General features: G+C 42.3%; 1 protein-coding gene across 2 annotated transcripts in view; it reads left to right on the top strand.

The window, feature by feature from the left end:
• LOC311134439 (ATP-binding cassette sub-family C member 8-like) overlaps positions 1–24022 on the top strand; it is a gene marked incomplete at both ends in the record, with an annotated part of 127776 nt that extends 103754 nt beyond the window's left edge. For both annotated transcript variants that reach the window (XM_084168121.1, XM_084168120.1), the window contains 12 exons: positions 35–192; positions 291–383; positions 482–584; positions 870–983; positions 1165–1285; positions 1697–1827; positions 1935–2013; positions 2118–2226; positions 8478–8581; positions 9511–9644; positions 10415–10477; positions 23885–24022. In XM_084168121.1, the coding sequence (XP_084024247.1) occupies positions 35–192; positions 291–383; positions 482–584; positions 870–983; positions 1165–1285; positions 1697–1827; positions 1935–2013; positions 2118–2226; positions 8478–8581; positions 9511–9644; positions 10415–10477; positions 23885–24022 (1347 nt within the window). The remainder of the gene's footprint in view (positions 1–34; positions 193–290; positions 384–481; positions 585–869; positions 984–1164; positions 1286–1696; positions 1828–1934; positions 2014–2117; positions 2227–8477; positions 8582–9510; positions 9645–10414; positions 10478–23884) is intronic.
• Positions 24023–27544: the final 3522 nt, after the last annotated feature.

The following is a 27544-nucleotide window of genomic DNA, read 5'->3' as shown; positions in this document are numbered from 1 at the left end:
AGATGTAATGTTTTATTGGTGGTTGTATCCCCAGCACATCCCTGCCACTCTGGAGTGTCTGAGTCGCTCCACCCTGCTGTGTGTGTCGGCACTGGGCGTCATCTCCTACGTGACCCCTGTGTTCCTCATCGCTCTGGTGCCTCTGGCCATCGCCTGCTACTTCATACAAAAGTACTTCCGGGTCGCCTCTAGGTGAGCGCTTGGTTTGGGATTTTGGCACTTGTTTTGCTGCAGTGTATTCAGTAGTTACAGTATCTCTCTCCCCTCTCTCTCTCTATTTCTCTCGTCAGGGACCTCCAGCAGTTGGAGGATAGTACCCAGCTCCCTCTCCTGTCCCACTTCTCAGAGACAGTGGAGGGCCTCACCACCATCCGGGCATTCAAGTAAAGATTTTTTAAACACATCCATTTTGACAGCAACAGCTAGGAGTTTGTGTGTTTCTCCACTTACACATATTATTCAATGGATGTCTCTCCTCCAGGTATGAGCCCAGGTTCAGACAGAGGTTACTGGAGTTCACCGATGCCAACAACATCGCCTCCCTCTTCCTCACAGCAGCCAATCGCTGGCTAGAGGTCCGCATGGTAATGAGCTCTACTCTATACTATAGTCTACTCTACTATACTTGACTCGACTTTACTTGTATGGTTCATGTTGATTGAAGTTATTCCATGTTTTCTAACCTTTTATTGGGTGACTGCTCCCTCTATGGGAATTTTGAATATGACAGGATCATATGGATTTGATACTGAGTCTTTTTCGATTTCTACGGCACTAAATAGTTACCTGTGTGTTAACTGTTTGTTTTCTCTCCATGGAGTATATAAGTGTGTGCATGTTCACTATTATGCTGTTTCTCTATACTGTAGGAGTACATAGGAGCCTGTGTGGTTCTGATAGCAGCTGTGGCCTCCATCACGAACTGTCTGTATAACCACCTCTCCACTGGCCTGGTAGGACTAGGACTCACCTATGCACTCATGGTGAGGACCGTTCTGGTGTGTGTGTGTCTAGGGTCTAATATAGTCACATATTTCTTGATGAAAGGACTGGAGGTTAAGCCCCTAATTTAGTGAAACTCATGTCTCCACCTTCGTTACAGTAGCTTTCTCTCTGCAGGTCTATAATGAGGTTGTCTGATCTGACTGTGTCTCTGTGTCCCAGGTGTCGAACTACCTGAACTGGATGGTTCGTAACCTGGCAGACATGGAGGTTCAGCTGGGTTCAGTCAAGAGAATCAATGGTCTGCTGAAGACTGAGCCTGAGAACTACGAAGGACTGCTCAGTCAGTACAGTACCACCTCTTAGCTCCAGCCCCAACCCTTACCCTAGCTTCATATCTACATCCTGGTTCAACCCTTGCCTCAAACACAACCCTAACCCTAGTTCATGTCCACATCCCGGTTCAACCCCAACCCTAACCCTAATCATGCACTGACCTAAGCCCATAAATCTAAACCTGACCCTAGCTCCAGCCCAAACCGGGTAGCTCTGGCTCAATTTAACCACTGCCTACAGTATATCCCAGGCATGCTCAAGTCCTGGAGTTAAGGCTTACTCCTGTGGAACATGGGACATCCCAACATCACCGTACCTAGTCGCCACAGAGCAGTTCTCTCTTCCACTTTTCCTCCCGCTCACCTGTCCCTCCCTCTCTCTGTCTGTCTCGCCTATCTCTACCCCTCTCTCCCTCTAGCTGCATCTCAGGTGCCGGATGGCTGGCCACAGCAGGGGGAGATTCAGATTGAGAACCTGAGTGTGCGTTACGACACCACCCTGAAACCTGTCCTCAAACAAGTCAACGCACACATCAGCCCTGGGCAGAAGGTAACAGAGAAACATGGAAGGAAGGGAGTTGAGAATTTAAACTGTAGACTTGTGTAGTGGTGGTGATGATGATGAAGAAGATGAAACAGACTTCCTGTGGTTTCCAGGTGGGGATTTGTGGCAGGACAGGAAGTGGGAAGTCTTCTTTCTCCCTGGCCTTCTTTCGCATGGTCGACATGTTCGAGGGTAAACACTGCCAACTGTTACTGTGACGACACTAAAACTAAAGTTCCTTATAAGCTCCTGTGCTTGACTGGGTCACTAACATAGATGATCAACTCTCCCAACAGGGCGTATCATCATAGATGACATTGACATCGCCAAGCTGCCTCTGCAGACCCTGAGGTCTCGATTCTCCATCATCCTCCAGGACCCCATCTTATTCAGCGGAACCATCCGGTAAGAGAATCCTCACACTACGTTTCCATCTAGATCAGAGGTCTTCACTCTTGGTTCTGGAGGGCCACAGTGTCTTCAGTGTGGCTAGCACCATTACACATGATTCAACCAATCAACTCATCATCAAAACCTTGATTAGCTGATTCAGGTGTTTTATGGCTGGGCTGGAACAAAAACCTGCATTCCCAAGAGTGAAGAACCCTGAGATGAACATAGGTAGTTAAGCCAAAAGTATTGAGGTTTTAAACCACCCAATGCTGTGCTCCCGGAAAAACACTGCCTAGTGTGAGTTGTTTTAGGAGAGGAAATGAGAGACGGAAGCTACTCTCACTTGTATCTGGGTCAAACTGTTGAAACTTCAAAGACCGTTATTTTACATTTACATTTTTATTTTAGTCATTTAGCAGACGCTCTTATCCAGAGGGACTTACAGTTAGTGAGTGCATACATTCTTTCTTTTTTTTTCATACGGGTCCCCCGTGGGAAACGAACCCACAACCCTGGCATTGCAAACGCCATGCTCTACCAACTGAGCTACACGGGACTACGAGGAGGTGTCTGACTACTAGGAGGTGTCTGATAGCAGGATGCCTCTCGGAAAAACTCAACTGTAGTGATTTATTTTTGGAACGCTCAAAAGCCTTATCATGTTGTAGATGCACCAAGCTAAACAGAAAGGGAATAATTTAGGGTTGGGTGCTGCTGTACTGTCTCCCTATCAAGTCAATTCAGGAGAAGCCCAAAATTACACAATCAGACAACAGAAAATATGATTTTTAATGAATGGGGAAAAACTAGAAAACCATCCTTGTGAGGCATGTACAGTAAAGAATGCATACTTGTTTTACACTGTACATGAGTGTGATTTGAAGTATACCTATACAGTGAGAGAAAAAAGTATTTGATCCCCTGCTGATTTTGTACGTTTGCCCACTGACAAAGAAATGATCAGTCTATCATTTTAATGGTAGGTTTATTTGAACAGTGAGAGACAGAATAACAACAACAAAATCCAGAAAAGCGCATGTCAAAAATGTTATGAATTGATTTGCATTTTAATGAGGGAAATAAGTATTTGACCCCCTCTCAATCTGAAAGATTTGTGTCTTTTATACAGGTAACGAGCTGGGATTAGGAGCACACTCTTAAAGGGAGTGCTCCTAATCGCAGCTTGGTACCTGTATAAAAGACACCTGTCCACAGAAGCAATCAATCAATCAGATTCCAAACTCTCCACCATGGCCAAGACCAAAGAGCTCTCAAAGGATGTCAGGGACAAGATTGTAGACCTAAACAAGGCTGGAATGGGCTACAAGACCATCGCCAAGCAGCTTGGTGAGAAGGTGACAACAGTTGGTGCGATTATTCGCAAATGTAAGAAACACAAAATAACTGTCAATCTCCCTCAGCCTGGGGCGCCATGCAAGATCTCACCTCGTGGAGTTGCAATGATCATGAGAACGGTGAGGAATCAGCCCAGAACTACACGGGAGGATCTTGTCAATGATCTCAAGGCAGCTGGGACCATAGTCACCAAGAAAACAATTGGTAACACATTACGCCGTGAAGGTCAGTGTTGTGGTCAGATGAGACCAAAATCGAGCTCTTTGGCATCAACTCAACTCGCCGTGTTTGGAGAAGGAGGAATGATGCCTATGACCCCAAGAACACCATCCCCACCGTCAAACATGGAGGTGGAAACAATGCTTTGGGGGTGTTTTTCTGCTAAGGGGACAGGACAACTTCACCGCATCAAAGGGACGATGGGCGGGGCCATGGACCATCAAATCTTGTGTGAGAACCTCCTTCCCTCAGCCAGGGCATTGAAAATGGGTTGTGGATGGGTATTCCAGCATGACAATGACCCAAAACACACGGCCAAGACAACAAAGGAGTGGCTCAAGAAGAGGCACATTAAGGTCCTGGAGTGGCCTAGCCGGTCTCCAGACCTTAATCCCATAGAAAATCTGTGGAGGGAGCTGAAGGTTCGAGTTGCCAAACGTCAGCCTTGAAACCTTAATGACTTGGAGAAGATCTGCAAAGAGGAGTGGAAAAAAATCCCTCCTGAGATGTGTGCAAACCTGGTGGCCAACTACAAGAAACGTCTGACCTCTGTGATTGCCAACAAGGGTTTTGCCACCAAGTACTATGTCATGTTTTGCAGAGGGGTCAAATACTTATTTCCCTCATTAAAATGCAAATCAATTTATAACATTTTTGACATGCGTTTTTCTGTTTTTTGTTGTTGTTATTCTGTCTCTCACTGTTCAAATAAACCTACCATTACAATGATAGACTGATCATGTCTTTGTCAGTGGGCAAACGTACAAAATCAGCAGGGGATCAAATACTTTTTTCCCTCACTGTAGGTAATACTGTATCAAGTCCTGCTATGAGATTGTATGACTGGACCAGTAGTACTCTCTCAAAATATAAGGTGCTAGTTTGTATCAAAATATAGTTATTCATTTTGTCCCTGTAGGGCAGGGGTGTCGAACTCATTCCATGGAAGGCCTAGTATCTGCAGGTTTTAGTTTTTTTCCTTTCAATTAAGACCTAGACAACCAGGTGTGGGTGTTCCTTACTAATTAGTGACCTTAATTCATCAATCAAGTACAAGGGAGGAGCAAAAACCCACAGACACTCCGTGGAATGAGTTTGATACCTGTGCTGTAGGGGAACCCTTTTTTAGCCTGTGGAGAACGTTTTTATATTGGTTCTTTGAAGAACCCTTTCTATAATCATTTGTATGGTTCTTCATTACACTGTTAGAACCAGAGGGTTATTCATTACACTGTTAAAATGTCCCGGCTACTGGTTGCAGTGAAAATACAGTAAGTAAACAAAAAGTTACTGTATTTTTAGAGGGAGTTCCATTTAGAACCCTCTCATGAAGAACCCTCTGGTTCCAGGTAGAACCAATGACAGATTCTACAGTTATACTTATAGAAGACTTCAGATACATTTATGGCACACACTGTTAGGTACTTACAGTGCCTTTAGAAAGTATTCATACCCCTTGCCTTATTCCACATTTTTGTTGTGTTACAGCCTGAATTCAAAATGGATTAAATTATTACATTTTTCTCACCCGTCTACACACAATAACCCATAATATATTTTTTAATTTTTATATTTTTGCAAATGTATTGAAAATGAAATACAGAAATATCTCATTTACATAAGTATTCACACCCCTGAGTCAATACATTGTAGAAGCACCTTTGGCAGCGATTACAGCTGAGAGTCTTTCTGGGTAAGTCACTAAGCACTTTCCACAACATTTGCCCAAACTGTTTCAAACTCTGTCAAATTGGTTGTTATCATTGCTAGACAACCATTTTCAGGTCTTGCCATAGATTTTCAAGTAGAATTAAGTCAAAAATGTAACTCGTCCACTCAGGAACATTCACTGTCTTCTTGGTAAGCAGCTCCAGTGTAGATTTGGCCTTGTGTTTTAGGTTGTTGTCCTGCTGAAAGGTGAATTAATCTCCCAGTGTCTGGTGGAGAGCAGACTGAATGAGTCTTTCCTCTAGGATTTTGCCTGAGCTTAGCTGCATTCAGTTTATTTTTTATCCTGAAAAACTCACCAGTCCTTAACGATTACAAGCATACCCATAACATGATGCAGCCACAACTATGCTTGAAAATATGGAGCGTGGTACTCAGTAATGTGTTGTATTGGATTTGCCCCAAACTTAACACTTTGTATTCAGGACAAAAAGTTAATTGCTTTGCCAAAAAAAATTGCAGTATTACTTTAGTGCCTTTTTGCAAACCGGATGCATGTTTTGAAATATTTGTATTCTATACAGGCTTCCTTCTTTTCACTCTGTCAATTAGGTTAGTATTGTGGAGAAACTACAATGTTGTTGATCCATCCTCAGTTCTCCTATCACAGCCATTCAACTCTGTAACTGTTTTAATGTCAACATTGGCCTCATGGTGAAATCCCTAACCGGTTGCCTTCCTCTCCGGTAACTGAGTTAGGAAGGACACCTGTATCTTTGTAGTGACTGGGTGTATTGATACACCACCCAAAATGTAATTAATAACTTCACCATGCTCAAAGGGATCAGTGTCTGTTATCCATCCACCAATACGTGCCCTTCTTTGCGAGGCATTGGAAAACCTCCCTGGTCATTGTGATTGAATCTGTGTTTGAAATTCGACTGAGGGACCTTAAAGATAATTGTATGTGTGGGGTACAGAGATGAGGTAGTCAAAAATCATGTTAAACACTATTATTCCACACAAAGTGAGTCCATGCAACTTATTATGTGACTTGTTAAGCACAGTTTAACTCCTGAACTTATTTAGGCTTGCCATTACAAAGGGGTTGAATACTTATTCAATCAAGACATTTAATATTTTCATTTAAATTCCACTTTGACATTATGGGGTATTGTGTGTAGGCCAGGGACAAAAAATATATTTTTTATCAATTTTATTTAGGCTGTAACACAACAAAATGTGGAAAGAGTCAAGGGGTGTGAATACTTTCTGAATGCACTGTATAGTATGTGTACTGTATAATATTTGTGATGTTCATGTATTATATGTATTCAATTGACCGGATGTACAGTACATTCCTCTAGAGGTTATTTCACGGTGGTGTATGACCTGACAAAGATCCAACTCTGATCGAAACGTTGTCTTTATTGCGTGTCTGATTTAAATCACCATGGGAGCATACGAGTCGGCCATTCCTTTTTTCTTTGCACCTGATAAGTTGGATGTGCATATTTTTTTATGATGATCATAACATAACAGCTTATGGTGTATTATCTGTCTGCCTTAGGCATTTCATCGCTTTACCTAAACCAATCAAAGATAACTTTATAGTATGCTATAACACACCATAACAAAGATTATGATGCAGTAACAATGATGTACTTACTGTTCACTGACAAAAATGTTAGAAATGCATCACTCTGATGAAACTGAAAAAGTGACCAGCAATTATGAAGCACTTTGTTGCTGTACATTATAAGTGATTTTACTTATAATGCATTAGGAGTATTGGTATACGGAATTGAGTCTTTGTGTGTCTATAACTATGCTTATACTGCATTATTACTGCATCATAGTGCATTATGAGTACATGTGTAATGCTGTATAATGTATTATGCATATGGTTTTCATAGAAAGTGATTAACGTACAATCATTACTGCACTTTGAACTGTAGCTGGGGGACATTAGTATATTTGGGGGCATGGTCTAAAATATATTGTATTTGTGCCAACCATTAGTGGAAGTGTTGTAACAGTTTAAGTGGTTTTATCGTTATGTTGATGACAGTTGACCATCTCATTTGTCCACTCCCAGTTCTACAATCTTTGTAAGAGCGTGTGACAATCAAGAGCTGAGCTGTTAAGAAGTTACTGTTCATTTTCCAGTAACTTAATGGTACTTGGTCACCAGGAAGTTCATGTTTATTTTACTGTAAGCTTGCTGCAAGTAGTTATTGTAAATTTCACAGTACTTTACTGTGCTGATCTCTGTCACGCTCACTGACCTGATGGTGTGACAGGAAGGTCAGTTTGCTGTCAACCAAGAGGTTGAGGCCAGGTGAGGCTGGGTCCCAAGTGTAATCACCACAAAAATTGCTTAATATTTGTCAACTAATGTTAAGCTAGCTTGTAATCAGAAAAGTTCAGTGAAAGTACAGGAAGGTACTGGCAGCTAGTTGTAAGTAAGTTACTAGCAGTTACTGGATATTAAAATAGCTGGTTGCCAGTTAGTTAATGCAAAATTCACAGCTACTTCCAGGCAACTAACTGCCATTAAGTTACAGTGATGTAATGCACAGTAACCTCTTAACAGTGCAGCTCTTTATTGTCACATGCTCTTACAAAGATTGCATAACTGACAGTGTTAAAAGAAGTGCTCAACCTTTGACAACATAACCATCAACCAGTTAAACTGGTACAACACATCCACTGACAGTTGGCATAAATACACAACATTCAGTAACTTGTTGTTTACCGTACTTTAACTGCAACCAGTTGCCTGTAGTGTGCCGTAAAATTGCAGTAACTTTTTAAGTGTAGCATTTCATGGAATAAAGGAAATCGTGGTAGAGAGGGAAAGAACAGGATGTTTCTTCACAACTATCACAGCAGTAAATAACCCTTCCTGATATGCCCCCATAAAAGGTTAAACATCACCCTCACCCCTGACAAAGAACCCCTCAAGAACCTTTTTGTTGTTGAGTGTATGACTCTGTCAGTGTATGTGTGATCATCAGGTTTAACCTGGACCCAGAGAAGAAGGCTACTGATGACATGCTGTGGGAGGCTCTGGACATCGCTCAGCTCAAACCTGTGGTCAAGACTCTACCAGGAGGACTGGGTAAGGAGTGTGAATGTGTGTGTGTGTGTGTGTGTGTGTGTGTGCGCGCCCATGCATGCATGCTCTGAAGTTATACAGTATCTTGTTCAGAGATATGAGCTGAGAGCTGGTGCTTAATGAGATATAGATATATCGGTCTCAACAACATTATATACTGTATGATTTGGAAAGCAGTATATCAGTGCAGCACCCGCTCTGAGTTGACCCCAGATAAACCCTGCTGGTTGGTTATGATAGATTAAGTGGGTTTGAGAGCAGTGGTGCCCTGACCAATCTCTCATGCTCTCATCCATTGTCTGATCAGTTGGAAAATGTGTCAGTTATCTATAGCCTAGAGTAGATTCTGTATCATGGCTGTAAGATGATAGGGCAGCTAGCTCCAACCTTTAGACTCTCTCTCTAGCGGACTAATGGCTGCAGGAAATGATCTCACATGATGTACTCAAGTTAAGACTGAGAAAGTGTGTCAAATCAAATCAAAGTTGATTTGTCGCGTACACAGATTTTAAAGCAGGTGCAGCGAAATGCTTGTGTTTCTAGCTCCAGCAGTGCAGTAAATGTCTAACAGTACAATATTAATACACAAATAATCCCAAGAAAGAAAGAAAGAAAAGAAACAAGAGATTAAGACATTTCAGAACGTGCGTGTGTGTTTGAGTGGTGGCTATCCACACTGCACAGTGACAGAGAGATGTAGAGACTGAATGTTGCTAAATGTTTGATTTGATATTGATCAATTACCAGCCAGAGAAAAGGTCTGTTCATTTGACAGAGTTGACAAATCCATTTTCATGTGGTCAAGCACAAGTCTAATAATATGTATTTGATGTTTTGTAGGTTATGTAATGTCATTGTAATACAAATGTTCTTTCAGGCTAAAGACATATATATAGTCCAGTATTATGGCGATAATATTTGTTGTGTTGCAGACGCCACAGTGACAGAGGGAGGGGAGAACTTCAGCCAGGGCCAGAGACAGCTCTTCTGTCTGGCCAGAGCCTTCGTCAGGAAGTCTAGCATCCTCATCATGGACGAAGCCACAGCCTCTATAGACATGGCCACGGTGAGACGTGTGTGTGGTAGATTGGTAAAAGGAGGAGATGAGGTGGAATGGGAAGGCAGAGGGTGAGTAGGGAGGGGAGAATGGGAGAAAGTGAGTGAGTGTGGAGGAGGTTGAGGGTGGGTGAACAGCAAAAGGGGAGGTGTGTAATGAAAATGAGAGGATAAAGTAATTGATTCTAAAGATGAACGGGGAGAATAGAGGAATACATTTAAAGGGGGTAGGAGTGTAAGAGAGCCCTAGAGAAATCAATGGGATTAGGAGGGAATGAATGGGGCTTCCTAAATAGGTTCCTTTCACTGCTGCACACACACACGCACGCACGCACACACACTTAAATGACCTGTCACAACGACGGGCCTGCACTGGCTCACAGTAGCACAGTAGTAACCCTGGGGAAATGGAGCGTATCATAAATGGGAGCTAATAGAGCAGCAGAGGGATCGGACAGCATTAGAGTCAGGAGAAGTGATGTTTTGGGTTGACATCAAGGTTTCGGTGTGTGTAAATTCTGATGATGATGATAATGCTAACTAGAGAATAATTACACTGACAGCGAGCCTCTAACTCTTGACTCTAATAATCGTGTGACTCGCTGGTATTACTTGTGACGTAATATAAAACATGTTTTGATGAAATAGCGAAGGCACAAACTATTTTACCTTTTTTAAGTACAGTGTACTCTGTGCATAAGACTCATGGATATAAGAATATCATGTTATAAACGTTTCCTCCTCTTCTGACTTTGTGTTGGGTTTGTATTGTGCCTACAGGAAAGCATCCTACAGAAGGTGGTGATGACTGCCTTCGCTGATAGAACAGTGGTTACTATAGCAGTAAGTATCTCTTTTGGAGGCTCCTCTTCTGCTATGACCTTCATCTTGTGTAATCCAAATGGTTGTAACATGCACTCCCCTCCGTATGTATTTGGACAGTGAAATGTGGCTCTATACTCTACCATTTTGGATTTGAGATCAAATGTTTCAGACGAGGCGACAGTACAGAATGTCACTTTTTATTTGAGTATATTTTCATATATATACAGTGAGGGAAAAAACGTATTTGATCCCCTGCTGATTTTGTACGTTTGCCCACTGACAAAGAAATGATCAGTCTATAATTTTAATTGTAGGTTTATTTGAACAGTGAGAAAACAGAATAACAACAACAAAAATCCAGAAAGACGCATGTCAAACATTTTATAAATTGATTTGCATTTTAATGAGGGAAATAAGTATTTGACCCCCTCTCAATCAGAAAGATTTCTGGCTCCCAGGTATCTTTTATACAGGTACCGAGTTGAGATTAGGAGCACACTCTTAAAGGGAGTGCTCCTAATATCAGCTTGTTACCTGTATAAAAGACACCTGTCCACAGAAGCAATCAATCAATTAGATTCCAAACTCTCCACCATGGCCAAGACCAAAGAGCTCTCCAAGGATGTCAGGGACAAGATTGTAGACCTTCACAAGGCTGGAATGGGCTACAAGACCATTGCCAAGCAGCTTGGTGAGAAGGTGACAACAGTTGGTGCGATTATTCGCAAATGGAAGAAACACAAAATAACTTTCAATCTCCCTTGGCCTGGGGCTCCATGCAAGATCTCACCTCGTGGAGTTGCAATGATCATGAGAACGGTGAGGAATCAGCCCAGAACTACACGGGAGGATCTTGTCAATGATCTCAAGGCAGCTGGGACCATAGTCACCAAGAAAACAATTGGTAACACACTACGCCATGAAGGACTGAAATCCTGCAGCGCCCGCAAGGTCCCCCTGCTCAAGAAAGCAATTATACAGGCCCGTCTGAAGTTTGCAGTATTCCAGCATGACAATGACCCAAAACACACGGCCAAGGCAACAAAGGAGTGGCTCAAGAAGAAGCACATTAAGGTCCTGGAGTGGCCTAGCCAGTCTCCAGACCTTAATCCCATAGAAAATCTGTGGAGGGAGCTGAAGGTTTGAGTTGCCAAACGTCAGCCTCGAAACCTTAATGACTTGGAGAAGATCTGTAAAGAGGAGTGGGACAAAATCCCTCCTGAGATGTGTGCAAACCTGGTGGCCAATTACAAGAAATGTCTGACCTCTGTGATTGCCAACAAGGGTTTTGCCACCAAGTACTAAGTCATGTTTTGCAGAGGGGTCAAATACTTATTCCCCTCATTAAAATGCAAATCAATTTATAACATTTTTGACATGCGTTTTTCTGGATTTTTTTGTTGTTATTCTGTCTCTCACTGTTCAAATAAACCTACCATTAAAATTATAGACTGATCATGTCTTTGTCAGTGGGCAAACGTACAAAATCAGCAGGGGATCAAATACTTTTTTCCCTCACTGTATATTTTACCGTTTAGAAATGTACCTAGTCCCCCCATTGGAAGAAGTCATAAGTATATGGACAAAGTCACTTCTGGTGTATAAAAGTACTCAAAAGTTTAGTATTTTGTCCTATATTCCTGGCACACAATGGTTGAGTTTGAGTGGATCACTTTTGTCAAGACGGTGACCATCTTTAGCACTGTCTTTCAAAGTGTGTTGCATTATGGGTATAAAAATTGTATCACATGTCGACTGCATGAAGTTTACAAAAATCTTTTGATTAAAGGTCATGCAGTTTTTAATGAAGTCGCCTTCAAGTCGCTGAAGTTGCTTCTCACCAACTGCACCATGCAGCCATCACTTGCATTGTGGGAAGCATTATTTGGTTTGTCGTTAGGGTGTTTTTGTTTGACGCACGTGAATATGACCAAAGAAGTGACTGAAACAGGAACCAACTTTGCCGCGATTCTAAAGCTACAGGGTATACAAATGAAATTGATATTTGAAATCTCTCTCTAATCAATGAATTGTACACACGTTATATTGGGAGTATAGGTATCTCCCATTATTGGTAATGGTGAAAGGTTAGCAGCTTTTGTTGTAGCCTCTGTAACTTTCTCAATCATCATTATTCATGATTCATTGATGATCTTTATTAATCATGGCATTATCAAGTGTTCAGAAACATCTTATCTAGTCACTTAGAAATTAATCAGTCGGTTCCTATTGGGCAAAACACAACCAAAACAAACTGCAAATGCATCCAGCGAGTTTGTAGAGTCACACACTTGATCTAGTCATTGCGTGCTTGGAATATAGGATCAAATACTTAAGTTTTGACTACTTTAATACTCTATAAGTGAATTTGTCCAAATACTTTTGACTTCTTCAAATGGAGGAACTATATAACGTGCTTTGATTTATAAACTGTAAAACAGATATGCATGAAAATACCCTCAAATAAAAGGGGACATTATGTATGGAACATTTGATCTTAAATCCAAAATGGTGGACTTTACAATTGTAGCTTCACTTTCCAAATGCATACGGAGGGGAGTGTAGATATACAGTGCCTTGCAAAAGTATTCATCCCCCTTGGCATTTTTCCTATTTTGTTGCATTACAACCTGTAATTTAAATGGATTTTTATCTGGATTTCATGTAATGGACATACACAAAAAAAGTGTTTCAAAACATTCTAAAAAATAAATAACGGAAAAGTGGTGCGTGCATATGTATTCACCCCCTTTGCTATGAAGCCCCTAAATAAGATCTGGTGCAACCAATTACCTTCAGAAGTCACATAATTAGTTAAATAAAGTCCACCTGTGTGCAATCTAAGTGTCACATGTTCTGAAAGGCCCCAGAGTATGCAACACCACTAAGCAAGGGGCACCACCAAGGAGCTCTCCAAACAGGCCAGGGACAAAGTTGTGGAGAAGTACAGATCAGGGTTGGGTTATAGAAAAATATCAGAAACTTTGAACATCCACTCCACAGAGCTGGGCTTTACGGAATAGTGGCCAGAAAAAAGCCATTGCATAAAGAAAATAATAAGCAAACACGTTTGGTGTTTGCCAAAAGGCATGTGGGAGACTCCCCAAACATATGAAAGAAGGTACTCTGGTCAGATGAGACTAAAATTGAGCTTTTTGGCCATCAAGGAAAACGCTATGTCTGGCGCAAACCCAACACCTCTCATCACCACGAGAACACCATCCCCACAGTGAAGCGTGGTGGTGGCAGCATAATGCTGTGGGGATGTTTTTCATCGGCAGGGACTGGGAAACTGGTCAGAATTGAAGGAATGATGGATGGCACTAAATACAGGGAAATTCTTGAAGGAAACCTGTTTCAAGCTTCCAGAGATTTGAGACTGGGACGGAGGTTCACCTTCCAGCAGGACAATGACCCTAAGCACACTGCTAAAGCAGCACTTGAGTGGTTTAAGGGGAAACATTTAAATGTCTTGGAATGGCCTAGTCAAAGCCCAGACCTCAATCCAATTGAGAATCTGTGGTATGACTTAAAGATTGCTGTACACCAGCGGAACCCATCCAATTTGAAGGAGCTGGAGCAGGTTTGCCTTGAAGAATAGGCAAAAATCCCAGTGGCTAGATGTGCCAAGCTTAGAGAGAAATAACCAAGAGACTTGCAGCTGTAAACAGGTTTCGCTGCAAAAGGAGGCTCTAACATTTAACATTTAAGTCATTTAGCAGACGCTCTTATCCAGAGCTCTACAAAGTATTTACTTTGGGGGGGGGGGGTGAATAGTTATGCACGCTCAAGTTTTCTGTTTTTTTGTCTTATTTCTTGTTTGTTTCACAAGAAAAAATATTTTGCATCTTCAAAGTCGTAAGCATGTTATGTAAATCAAATGATACAAACCCCCCAAAAATCTATTTTAATTCCAGGTTGTAAGGCAACAAAATAGGAAAAATGCCAAGGGGGGGGGTGAATACTGTAGCATGGGTAGAACTGGGTAAAATAGAAATATAGCAATCTGAACTGGTAGTGCAGTCCTGGAGGGCCACTGTCCTGCTGGTTAGTTTTTTTCTATTGGACTGCATTCAGTGGGAGCAAATATGCTTTTTATTCACTTAAGTTAGAATATCAAGAGTCAAAAGTGACTACCAGGCAGCCATATGTGGTGGTTTCCCATGGGAAAGTGAGATGGAGAGAGAACCCTAGGAGACACATTATTTACAGTTCTGGTGCACAACTCTGGTCCTCAAGGACGATAGCTAGGTACAGATGTAGAATCTTAATCTGGTCACCCTGTTGCAGGATCTTTTGTGTGTATTTGAGATTTTCCCTTGTATCAACCCCAACAAAAATGTCAATGAATTATAATCCACATAATAATTCACATTTCCTGTTGCTGTGGGATTATTTTCCTGCTGTAGCAAACTGTCTCAAATTAAGATCCTACATCTGTAGGGTAGCTCCATGAAAGGAAGCTCCCCAAAATATATCTTTAGTAGGCCTATGCTGGTCATCATGGGGCCGATTCAGACTTAGGAAATGTACCCCTTTCCTATGAACGCCTTTCCTATGCTACTTGTGGTCTGAGTTCCATAACGATTCAAATAGGCTACTTGTCCCAAATTATTGCACAACGTTTAGCCTAATATGATCCACTATTGCTAGCGAACCTCAGGAACAACTACACAGACGTGTCAGAGGAAAGAAAGGGAAACGGAATGGAACGATGCAAAATGTAGGTTACAAATAGAAGGAAGCTAACAGTTATAAATGTATGTGGGTAAAATAAAAATGACAAAAGGCTGGGCATATAATTAAAACATTCTAAAGTGCTTTCATAAATCAACTGGGCAGGTTCGGCGCTGCAGAAGCCTATAGCCTGGGTCTCCAAATATCATCCCTGTAAATTATGAGGGCATACACTTACAATTCTGAATAACGGCACAGCTATTTATAGCCTGCTTCACTGTGGAAAAGGGGCCGCAATACATGTCATGTTAATATGATTTTCAGTTTGCTTCCATATGGCTGGTTTCACATTCGTCTCCAGGGATCATAAGGAAAAATCATCTAAAACAATTGCTATGTGTATTTACAATCCCCTTCTCCATAAGGATTACTCATTTACCTAGCTCTTATCAAGAGCTCTTATCAAGTTTATGCTTTTCCCACTTGGAACCAGCAGGTTCGCTCGAACTTATTCATGAATTCCTCTCGTGTAAAGGTGGCGGAATTATGAGGGAATTTAATCAAGGTCAGAATACGGCGTACCTGTAGACACACCTCCGCCACACCTTCATTACTTTGATCTCAACCCAAACGAATACCTGGTGAATAGCATGCATACTATTCTCATGCTTAAGTTCAAGGTCTGATTGAATACACGTAGAGAGAAAAGTGCATGAAAAGGGAATTACAGTGGGGAGAACAAGTATTTGATACACTGCCGATTTTGCAGGTTTTCCTACTTACAAAGCATGTAGAGGTCTGTAATTTTTATCATAGGTACACTTCAACTGTGAGAGACGGAATCTAAAACAAAAATCCAGAAAATCACATTATATGACTAAGTAATTAATTTGCATTTTATTGCATGACATAAGTATTTGATCACCTACCAACCAGTAAGAATTCCGTCTCTCACAGACCTGTTCGTTTTTCTTTAAGAAGCCCTCCTGTTCTCCACTCATTACCTGTATTAACTGCACCTGTTTGAACTCGTTACCTGTATAAAAGACACCTGTCCACACACTCAATCAAACAGACTCCAACCTCTCCACAATGGCCAAAACCAGAGAGCTGTGTAAGGACATCAGGGATAAAATTGTAGACCTGCACAAGGCTGGGATGGGCTATAGGACAATAGGCAAGCAGCTTGGTGAGAAGGCAACAACTGTTGGCGCAATTATTAGAAAATGGAAGAAGTTCAAGATGACGGTCAATCACCCTCGGTCTGGGGCTCCATGCAAGATCTCACCTCGTGGGGCATCAATGATCATGAGGAAGGTGAGGGATCAGCCCAGAACTACACGGCAGGACCTGGTCAATGACCTGAAGAGAGCTGGGACCACAGTCTCAAAGAAAACCATTAGTAACACACTACGCCGTCATGGATTAAAATCCTGCAGCGCACGCAAGGTCCCCCTGCTCAAGCCAGCGCATGTCCAGGCCCGTCTGAAGTTTGCCAATGACCATCTGGATGATCCAGAGGAGGAATGGGAGAAGGTCATGTGGTCTGATGAGACAAAAATAGAGCTTTTTGGTCTAAACTCCACTCGCCGTGTTTGGAGGAAGAAGAAGGAAGAGTACAACCCCAAGAACACCATCCCAACCGTGAAGCATGGAGGTGGAAACATCATTCTTTGGGGATGCTTTTCTGCAAAGGGGACAGGACGACTGCACCGTATTGAGGGGAGGATGGATGGGGCCATGTATCGCGAGAACTTGGCCAACAACCTCCTTCCCTCAGTAAGAGCATTGAAGATGGGTCGTGGCTGGGTCTTCCAGCATGACAACAACCCGAAACACACAGCCAGGGCAACTAAGGAGTGGCTCCGTAAGAAGCATCTCAAGGTAGACCTGAACCCAATAGAAAATATTTGGAGGGAGCTGAAAGTCCGTATTGCCCAGCGACAGCCCCGAAACCTGAAGAATCTGGAGAAGGTCTGTATGGAGGAGTGGGCCAAAATCCCTGCTGCAGTGTGTGCAAACCTGGTCAAGACCTACAGGAAACATATGGTCTCTGTAATTGCAAACAAAGGTTTCTGTACCAAATATTAAGTTCTGCTTTTCTGATGTATCAAATACTTATGTCATGCAATAAAATGCAAATTAATTACTTAAAAATTATACAATGTGATTTTCTGGATTTTTTTTTTTGATTCTGTCTGTCACAGTTGAAGTGTACCTATGATAAAAAATTACAGACCTCTACATGCTTTGTAAGTAGGAAAACCTGCAAAATCGGCAGTGTATCAAATACTTGTTCTCCCCACTGTACGTTCCATTTACACCCGCTTAACTCAGGTTGGAATTCCCCCAATGTGCCTAGCATACAGTGCATTCGGAAAGTATTCAGACCCCTTGACTTTTTCCATTTTGTTACGTTACAGCCTTATTGTAAAATCGATTAAATTGTTTTTTTTTCCCCCTCATCAATCTACACACAAAACCCCATAATGACAAAGCAAAAACAGGTTTAGATTTGTTTTCACATTTATTACAAATAAAAAACTGAAATATGACATTTACATAAGTATTCAGACCCTTTACTTAGTACTTTGCTGAAGCACCTTTGGCAGCAATTACAGCCTCGAGTCTTCTTGGGTATGACGCTACACGCTTGGCACACCTGTATTTGGGGAGTTTCTCCCATTCTTCTCTGCAGATCCTCTCAATCTCTGTCAGGTTGGATGGGGAGTGTCACTGCACAGCTATTTTCAGGTCTCTCCAGAGATGTTTGATTGGGTTCAAGTCCAGACTCTGGCTGAGCCACTCAAGGACATTCAGAGACTTATCCCGAAGCCACTCCTGCATTGTCTTGGCTGTGTGCTTAGGGTCGTTGTCCTTTTGGAAGGTGAACCTTCGCCCCAGTCTGAGGTCCAGAGCAGGTTTTCATCAAGGATCTCTCTGTACTTTGCTCTGTTCATCTTTTCCTCGGTCCTGACTAGTCTCCCACTCCCTGCCGCTGAAAAACATCCCCTCAGCATGATGCTGCCACCACCATGCTTCACCGTAGGGATGGTGCCAGGTTTTCTCCAGACCTGACGCTTGGCATTCAGGCCGAAGAGTTCCATCTTGGTTTCATCAGACCAGAGAATCTTGTTTCTCATGGTCAGTCCTTTAGGTGCCTTTTGGCAAACTCCAAGTGGGCTGTCATGTGCCTTTTACTGAGGAGTGGCTTCCGTCTGGCCACTCTACCATAAAAGGCCTGATTGGTGGAGTGCTGCAGAGATGGTTGTCCTTCTGGAAGGTTCTCCCATCTCCACAGAGGAACTCTGGAGCTCTGTCAGAGTGACCATCGGGTTCTTGGTCACCTCCCTGACCAAGGCCCTTCTCCCCCAATTGCTCAGTTTGGCCGGGCGGCCAGCTTTAGGAAGAGTCTTGTTGGTTCTAAACTTCTTCCATTTAAGAATGATGGAGGCTTCTGTATTCTTGGGGACTTTCTAAGCTGTAGAAATGTTTTGGTACCCTTCCTCAGATATGTGCCTCAACACAATCCTGTCTCGGAGCTCTACGGACAATTCCTTCGACCTCATGGCTTGATTTTTGCTCTGACATGCACTGTCAAGTGTGGGACCTTATATAGACAGGTGTGTGCCTTTCAAAATAATGTCCAATCAATTGAATTTACCACAGGTGGACTCCAATAATGTTGTAGAAACATCAAGGATGATCAATGGAAACTGGATGCACCTGAGCTCAATTTTGAATCACATAGCAGTATGAGCGTCTGCTAAATGACTAAAATGTAAAATAGCAAAAGGTCTGAGTACTTATGTAAATAAGGTGTGTTTTTTATTTGTAATACATTTGCAAATATTTCTACAAACCTGTTTCGCTTTGTCATTATGGGGTATTGTGTGTAGATTGAGGGAAAAAAAGAATAATCCATTTTAGAATAAGGCTAAGTAAAAGTAAAGGGGTCTGAATAATTTCTGAATGCACTGTATATATTTGTAATCTATGTAACCTATGTACCTGGCGCCGACGAAGATGGCGGCCTCGTGACTAGCTCTTAGGAAACTTTGCGGTATTTTGTGTTTTTATGTATTCTTTTTTACATTATTAGCTCAGAAAGTGTTTTGTATCATTACATACAGCTGGGAAAAACTTTTGGATATCAGAGCGGTGGTCATCAGAACTACCAGCATTACGACCAGGAATATGACTTTCCCAAAGCAGATCCTTTGTTTGCTCTCCCCAGGGAAATTGAACTGATTCCAGTGGCTGACCGAAAACATCGCCGGCGGAGGAGAGGCATTCGGAGCGGCCTGCTGGTTCGACTTAGGAGGCGCGCACACCACCCACCGCTTCCAAATATATTACTCGTTAATTGTTCAGTCTTTGGATAACAAAGTCGACGAGCTCAGGTCAAGGATTTCTTTCCAGAGAGACATCAGGGCCTGTAACATACTTTGTTTCACGGAAACATGGCTCTCTCTGATATTCTGTTGAAATCGGTCCAGCCAGATGGGTTCTCAGTTCATCGCGCAGACAGAAATAAATATCTCTCCGGGAAGCAGAAGGACTGAGGTGTGTGTTTCATGATTAACGACTCATGGTGTAATTGTAGTAACATACAGGAACTCAAGTCCTTTTGTTCACCCGACCTAGAATATCTCACAATCAAATGCCGACCGTATTACAGTGGGGGAAAAAAGTATTTAGTCAGCCACCAATTGTGCAAGTTCTCCCACTTAAAAAGATGAGAGGCCTGTAATTTTCATCATAGGTGACAGACAAAATGAGAAAAAAATTCCAGAAAATCACATTGTAGGATTTTTAATGGATTTATTTGCAAATTATGGTGGAAAATAAGTATTTGGTCAATAACAAAAGTTTCTCAATACTTTCTTATATACCCTTTGTTGGCAATGACACAGGTCAAACGTTTTCTGTAAGTCTTCACAAGGTTTTCACACACTGTTGCTGGTATTTTGGCCCATTCCTCCATGCAGATCTCCTCTAGAGCAGTGATGTTTTGGGGCTGTCGCTGGGCAACATGGACTTTCAACTCCCTCCAAAGATTTTCTATGGGGTTGAGATCTGGAGACTGGCTAGGCCACTCCAGGACCTTGAAATGCTTCTTACGAAGCCACTCCTTCGTTGCCCGGGCGGTGTGTTTGGGATCATTGTCATGCTGAAAGACCCAGCCACGTTTCATCTTCAATGCCCTTGCTGATGGAAGGAGGTTTTCACTCAAAATCTCACGATACATGGCCCCATTCATTCTTTCCTTTACACGGATCAGTCGTTCTGGTCCCTTTGCAGAAAAACAGCCCCAAAGCATGATGTTTCCACCCCCATGCTTCACAGTAGGTATGGTGTTCTTTGGATGCAACTCAGCATTCTTTGTCCTCCAAACACGACGAGTTGAGTTTTTACCAAAAAGTTATATTTTGGTTTCATCTGACCATATGACATTCTCCCAATCTTCTTCTGGATCATCCTAATGCACTCTAGCAAACTTCAGACGGGCCTGGACATGTACTGGATTAAGCAGGGGGACACGTCTGGCACTGCAGGATTTAAGTCCCTGGCGGCGTAGTGTGTTACTGATGGTAGGCTTTGTTACTTTGGTCCCAGCTCTCTGCAGGTCATTCACTAGGTCCCCCCGTGTGGTTCTGGGATTTTTGCTCACCGTTCTTGTGATCATTTTGACCCCACGGGGTGAGATCTTGCGTGGAGCCCCAGATCGAGGGAGATTATCTGTGGTCTTGTATTCCATTTCCTAATAATTGCTCCCACAGTTGATTTCTTCAAACCAAGCTCCTTACCTATTGCAGATTCAGTCTTCCCAGCCTGGTGCAGGTCTACAATTTTGTTTCTGGTGTCCTTTGACAGCTCTTTGGTCTTGGCCATAGTGGAGTTTGGAGTGTGACTGTTTGAGGTTGTGGACAGGTGTCTTTTATACTGATAACAAGTTCAAACAGGTGCCATTAATACAGGTAACGAGTGGAGGACAGAGGAGCCTCTTAAAGAAGAAGTTACAGGTCTGTGAGAGCCAGAAATCTTGCTTGTTTGTAGGTGACCAAATACTTATTTTCCACCATAATTTGCAAATAAATTCATTAAAAATCCTACAATGTGATTTTCTGGAGAAAAAAATTCTCAATTTGTCTGTCATAGTTGACGTGTACCTATGATGAAAATTACAGGCCTCTCTCATCTTTATAAGTGGGAGAACTTGCACAATTGGTGGCTGACTAAATACTTTTTTTCCCCACTGTATCTCCCAAGAGAATTTTCTTTGGTTAAAGTCACTGCCATGTATATCCCCCCTCAAGCCGATACCACGACGGCCCTCAAAGAACTTCACTGGACTTTATGCAAACTGGAAACCACATATCCTGAGGCTGCATTTATTGTAGCTGGGGATTTTAACAAAGCAAATTTGAGGACTAGGCTGCCGAAGTTCTATCAACATATTGACTGTTGTACCTGGGCTGCTAAAATTCTCGACCATTGCTATTCGAACTTCCGGGATGTTTATAAGGCCCACCACCTCCCTCCTTTCGGCAAATCTGACCACGACTCCATTTTGCGCCTCCCTTCCTATAGGCAAAAACTCAAACAGGAAGTACCCGTGCTAAGGACTATTCAACGCTGGTCTGACCAATCGGAATCCAACCTTCAAGATTGTTTTGATCACGCGGGGTGGGATATGTTCCGGGTAGCTTGCGAAAATAATTTAGACGAATACACTGAAATGGTGACTGAGTTCATCAGGAAGTGTATAGGAGATGTTGTGCCCACTGTGACTATTAAAATCTACCCTAACCAGAAACTGTGGATATATGGCAGCATTCGCAAAAAACTGAAAGTGCGAACCACCACATTTAACCATGGCAAGGTGACTGGGAATATGGCAGAATACAAACAGCGTAGCTACTCACTCCGCAAGGCAATTAAACTGGCAAAACATCAGTATAGAGACAAAGTGGAGTCGCAATTCAACGGCTCAGACACGAGACGTATGTGGCAGGGTCTACAAACAATCACGGACTACAAAAAGAAAACCAGCCACGTCGCCAACACCGACGTCTTGCTTCCGGACAACCTAAACACCTTCTTCGCCCGCTTTGAGGATAACACAGTGTAACTGAACTAAATGACTATCGCCCCGTAGCACTCACTTCTGTCATCATGAAGTGCTTTGAGAGACTAGTCAAGGATCATATCACCTCTACCTTACCTGTCATCCTAGACCCACTTCAATTTGCTTACCGCCCCAATAGATCCACAGACGATGCAATCGCCATCACACTGCACACTGCACTATCCCATCTGGACAAGAGGAATACCTATGTAAGAATGCTGTTCATTGACTATAGCTCAGCATTCAACACCATAGTACCCTCCAAGCTCATCATTAAGCTCGAGGCCCTGGGACTGAACCCCACCCTGTGCAACTGGGTCCTGGACTTCCTGACGGGCCGCCCCCAGGTGGTGAAGGTAGGAAACAACACCTTCACTTCGCTGATCCTCAACACTGGGGCCCCACAAGGGTGCGTGCTCAGCCCCCTCCTGTACTCCCTGTTCACCCATGACTGCGTGGCCAAGCACTCCTCCAACTCAATCATCAAGTTTGCAGACGACACAACAGTAGTAGGCTTGATTACCAACAATGACGAGACAGCCTACAGGGAGGAGGTGAGGGCTCTGGCAGTGTGGTGCCAGGAAAATAACCTCTCACTCAACGTCAACAAAACAAAGGAGATGATCGTGGACTTCAGGAAACAGCAGAAGGAACACCCCCCTATTCACATCGATGGGACTGCAGTGGAGAAGGTGGAAAGCTTCAAGTTCCTTGGCGTACACATCACTGACAAACTGAAATGGTCCACCCACGCAGACAGTGTGGTGAAGGCGCAACAGAGCCTCTTCAACCTCAGGAGGCTAAAGAAATTTGGCTTGGCATCTAAAACCCTCACAAACTTTTACAGATGCACAATTGAGAGCATCCTGTCGGCCTGTATCACCGTGTGGTACGGCAACTGCACCGCCCGCAACTGCAGGGCTCTCCAGAGGGTGGTGCGGTCTGCCGAACACATTACCGGGGGCAAACTACCCGCCCTCCAGGACACCTACAGCACCCGATGTCACAGGAAGGCCAAAAAGATCATCAAGGACATCAACCACCCGAGCCACTGCCTGTTCACCCCACTATCATCCAGAAGGCGAGGTCAGTACAGGTGAATCAAAGCTGGGACCGAGAGACTGAAAAACTGCTTCTATCTCAAGGCCATCGGACTGTTAAATAGCCACCACTAGCACATTAGAGGCTGCTGCTGCCTATAGAAATCACTGGCCACTTTAAGAAATGGAACACTAGTCACTTTAATGTTTACATATCTTGCATTACTCATCTCATATGTATATACTGTATTCTATAATATTCTACTGTATCTTAGTCCATGCCGCTCTGTCATTGCTCGTCCAATATGTATATATTGTTAATTCCATTCCTTGCTTAGATTTGTGTGTATTGGGTATATGTTGTGAAATTGTTAGATATTACTTGTTAGATATTACTGCACTGTCGGAGCTAGAAGCACAAGCATTTCGTTACACCCACAATAACATCTGCTAAACGTGTATGTGACAAATAACATTTGATTTGATGTCAAAACACAGAAGTTGTTGAAAACTTTTATATTTCTCCTTGACCTAATCAGTTTATTTCTCTCCACTTTTCTTTCTCTCTTTACTCAGCATCGTGTCCACACCATCCTGAAAGCAGACCTGGTGATAGTGATGAAGAGAGGACTAATTCTAGAATACGACAGACCCCAGGCGCTGCTGGAGAAAGAGGACAGTGTCTTCGCCTCCTTCGTCAAGGCGGACAAGTGACAGAGGAGGAAGAGGGGAGGACATTCCAAAGTACAATTGTACCATGGACTATATATTATTATTTTATTTTCTAATTCTGTATGATATTCGTACATAAAATGTTAATTCTTTGTTAATAAAAAACATAAATACTCATTGTGAAGCAGTATACAATTTTGCATACAATTTAGTAACAGGAAGGTAGATGTATCTGACCTCTCTCACTGTACAGAGCAATGAGTCAGCAGTGGAAGGCTGGGTTAGAATTAAACTAATTGACTCTGGGGTTGTTCTAGAAATGGGTCGCATTCCCCTGCTCTGGTGTTGATGCATGCAACATCATCGACTGTGCCTTTGGGCACCAGATTGCTATAACATATGTGGTTAAGTGATACGTAAAATACCTATCCAGGCGTAAACTCTGGCATGCGTCAGCAACACCTGGGCAAAGGAACGCGCCCATAGTCAATAGTAGCTGAGAATCATGGAGTCTTCACCACTACCATAAACCGGCCTCGCACTCTGACATGTGAGCCCTGATTGGTTGCTAGGGGGCCGGACACCCTTTTGACTCTAGGGCCACGTTCAATAGCCAAACGTCGAATGTTGCAGATAGAAATGACACGAATAGAGTGATTCCATATTCTACAGGTCAGAGATGCATGTTTGTTCTATTTAGCATAATTCTATCTGAGCGTTCCAAAACCTTGCCTACTGCTGAACACACCCCAGGTCACACACATTTCAGTCTCCTCCAAGCAATTGGTCATGTTTATGGGAGTGCCAAGGTTAATATTATGAACATTTATGGAGTCCCCTGGTTTGTTATGTAGGCCCTAGCACCCCATGGGCTTCCTGAAAATGTGAACCCAGCTCAGCATGGGTTTTGTTTGTCGTGACACACATAACCGCGACACACTTCCTACATCGTTGTCCCGATATTAGCTAAAGTAACGTCCTAGTCAACATAGCTAATAGAAGTAATGCGTTAGTAAACCGCTACAATCATGCAGTAACGTTAGGGTGTATAGTCAGTAAGCAGTTACACCGGCAGTCCCTGGTGGCAATAAATTAATAAAACCAAAAGCTTACCTTGACTTGGAAGATTTCCAGTGTTGTGTTGCATAGTCATAGCTAGCTAGCTAACATAGCATCCCTCTGTTTGAGCCTGGTGTTTGAGTAAGTAAACTAGCCAGCTGCATTTGCTAGCTAAGTAAGTGAAACTAAAAGTGGGAAAAAAATTACTCTCTCTCTCGCTTCTCCTTTATTTTTGAAGTAATTAATTTGTTGAAAACTGTTCAACTATTGTCCTTCGCTCCCTTTGAGTCAACTACTCACCACATGTTATGCACTGCAGTGCTAGCTAGCTGTAGCTTATGCTTTCAGTTCTAGATTCATTTTATGATCCTTTGATTGGGTGGACAACATGTCAGTTCATGCTGCAAGAGCTCTGATAGGTTGGAGGACGTCCTCCGGAAGTTGTCATAATTGCTGTGTAAGTCTATGGAAGGGGGTGGGAACCAAGAGCCTCCTAAGTTTTGTATTGAAGTCAATGTACCAAGAGGAGGACGGAAGCTAGCTGTCCTCCGGCTACACCATGGTGCTACCCTACAGAGTGCTGTTGAGGCTACTGTAGACCTTCATTGCAAAACAGTGTGTTTTAATCAATCATTTGGTGACGTGAATATATTTATGTATAGTTTTATCTAAAAATGATAACTTTTTCAATGTTTTCACTGAGGAGGATGGTCCTCCCCTTCCTCCTCTGAGGAGCCTCCACTGTTGTAAACAGCATGAGAGGGACTGAGATTGTGTATGTTTAGGCCTACTATCTGAGATAAAAAATAGTTTATAGTGTGTTGACTAATTATGTTCTTATCAATGCATTATGTCATTAGTGTTTGGGAAGATTGTCTATCATTGGGAATGGATAAATAACCTTATATAGAGTGAATTCGGAATGCATTTCCGTCTTCTGTAACCTCTTTCGACATCTATCCAACATATTAGCCCAACACATCATCCATTTCTGAAATCCTCAAGATGTTTCCTAATCACAATTTTTTTTTTTTATCATCTTCACAGGAGGCATGACACACCCATTTGTGTACACTGAGTCAACCATATTTTCAGTTTGCATTTGGTAGACTGGGACAACAGGTTAGATAAACTGGGACACCATTATTATAGTCCTAATTGTTCCCTAATGACAATTCAATTTTGTGTGATTAGGAAACATCTGAGAATTTCAGAAATATAACATTTTTTGGGCTAAAATGTTAGATGTCTGAAGAGGTTACAGAAGACAGAAATCCAAAAAGTGTCCCACTTTTTCTGAATTCACTCAAGTAACAGCAATACTGTACAATAAAAAATGAACAATATATATACAGTTTAAGTCGGAAGTTTACATACACTTAGGTTGGAGTCATTAAAACTCGTTTTTCAACCACTCCACACATTTCTTTTTAAAAAACTATAGTTTTGGCAAGTCTCTTAGGACATCTACTTTGTGCATGACAAGTAATTTTTCCAACAATTGTTTACAGACAGATTATTTCACTTATAATTCACTGTATCACAATTCCAGTGGGTCAGAAGTTTACAAACACTAGGTTGACTGTGCCTTTAAACAGCTTGGAAAATTCCATAAAATGATGTCATGGCTTTAGAAGCTTCTGATTTTGGTCAATCCTATAGAACATTTGTGGGAAGAACTGAAAAAGTGTGTGCGAGCAAGGAGGCCTACCAACCTGACTCAGTTACACCAGCTCTGTCAGGAGGAATGGGCCAAAATTCACCCAACTTATTGTGGGAAGCGTGTGGAAGGCTACCAGAAACGTTTGACCCAAGTTAAACAATTTAAAGGCAATGCTACCAAATACTAATTGAGTGTATGTAAACTTCTGACCCACTGGGAATGTGATGAAATAAATAAAAGCTGAAATAAATAATTCTCTCTACTAATATTCTGACATTTCACATTCTTAAAATAAAGTGGTGATCCTAACTAACCTAAGACAGGGAATTTTTACTAGGAATAAATATCATGAATTGTGAAAAAACTGAGTTTAAATGTATTTGGCTAAGGTGTATGTAAACTTCCGACTTCAACTGTACATATATACTGAACAAAAATATTTACGCAACATTGTAAAGTGTTGGTCCCATGTTTCATGAAATGAAATGTTGTGCACAAATGTGTTTACATCCCTGTTGGTGAGCATTTCTCCTTTGCCAATATAATCCATCCACCTGACAGCTGTGGCATATCAAGAAGATTATTAAACCGCATGATCATTACACAGGTGCACCATGTGCTGGTGACAATAAAAGGCCACTCTTAAATGTGCAGTTTTGTCACACAACACAAAAATGTCCGATTTAAGGGAGCGTGAAATTGGCATGCTGAGTGCAGGAACGTCCACCAGAGCTGTTGCCAGACAATTGAATGTTAATTTCTCTACCATAAGCCGCCTCCAACGTCGTTTTAGAGAATGTGGCAGTACGTCCAACTGGCCTCACAACCGCAGACCACGTGTA

Source organism: Coregonus lavaretus, assembly GCF_964263955.1.
Source record: "Coregonus lavaretus genome assembly, chromosome: 9".
NCBI lineage: Eukaryota > Metazoa > Chordata > Actinopteri > Salmoniformes > Salmonidae > Coregonus > Coregonus lavaretus.
This window is presented reverse-complemented; position numbering and strand designations above follow the sequence as displayed.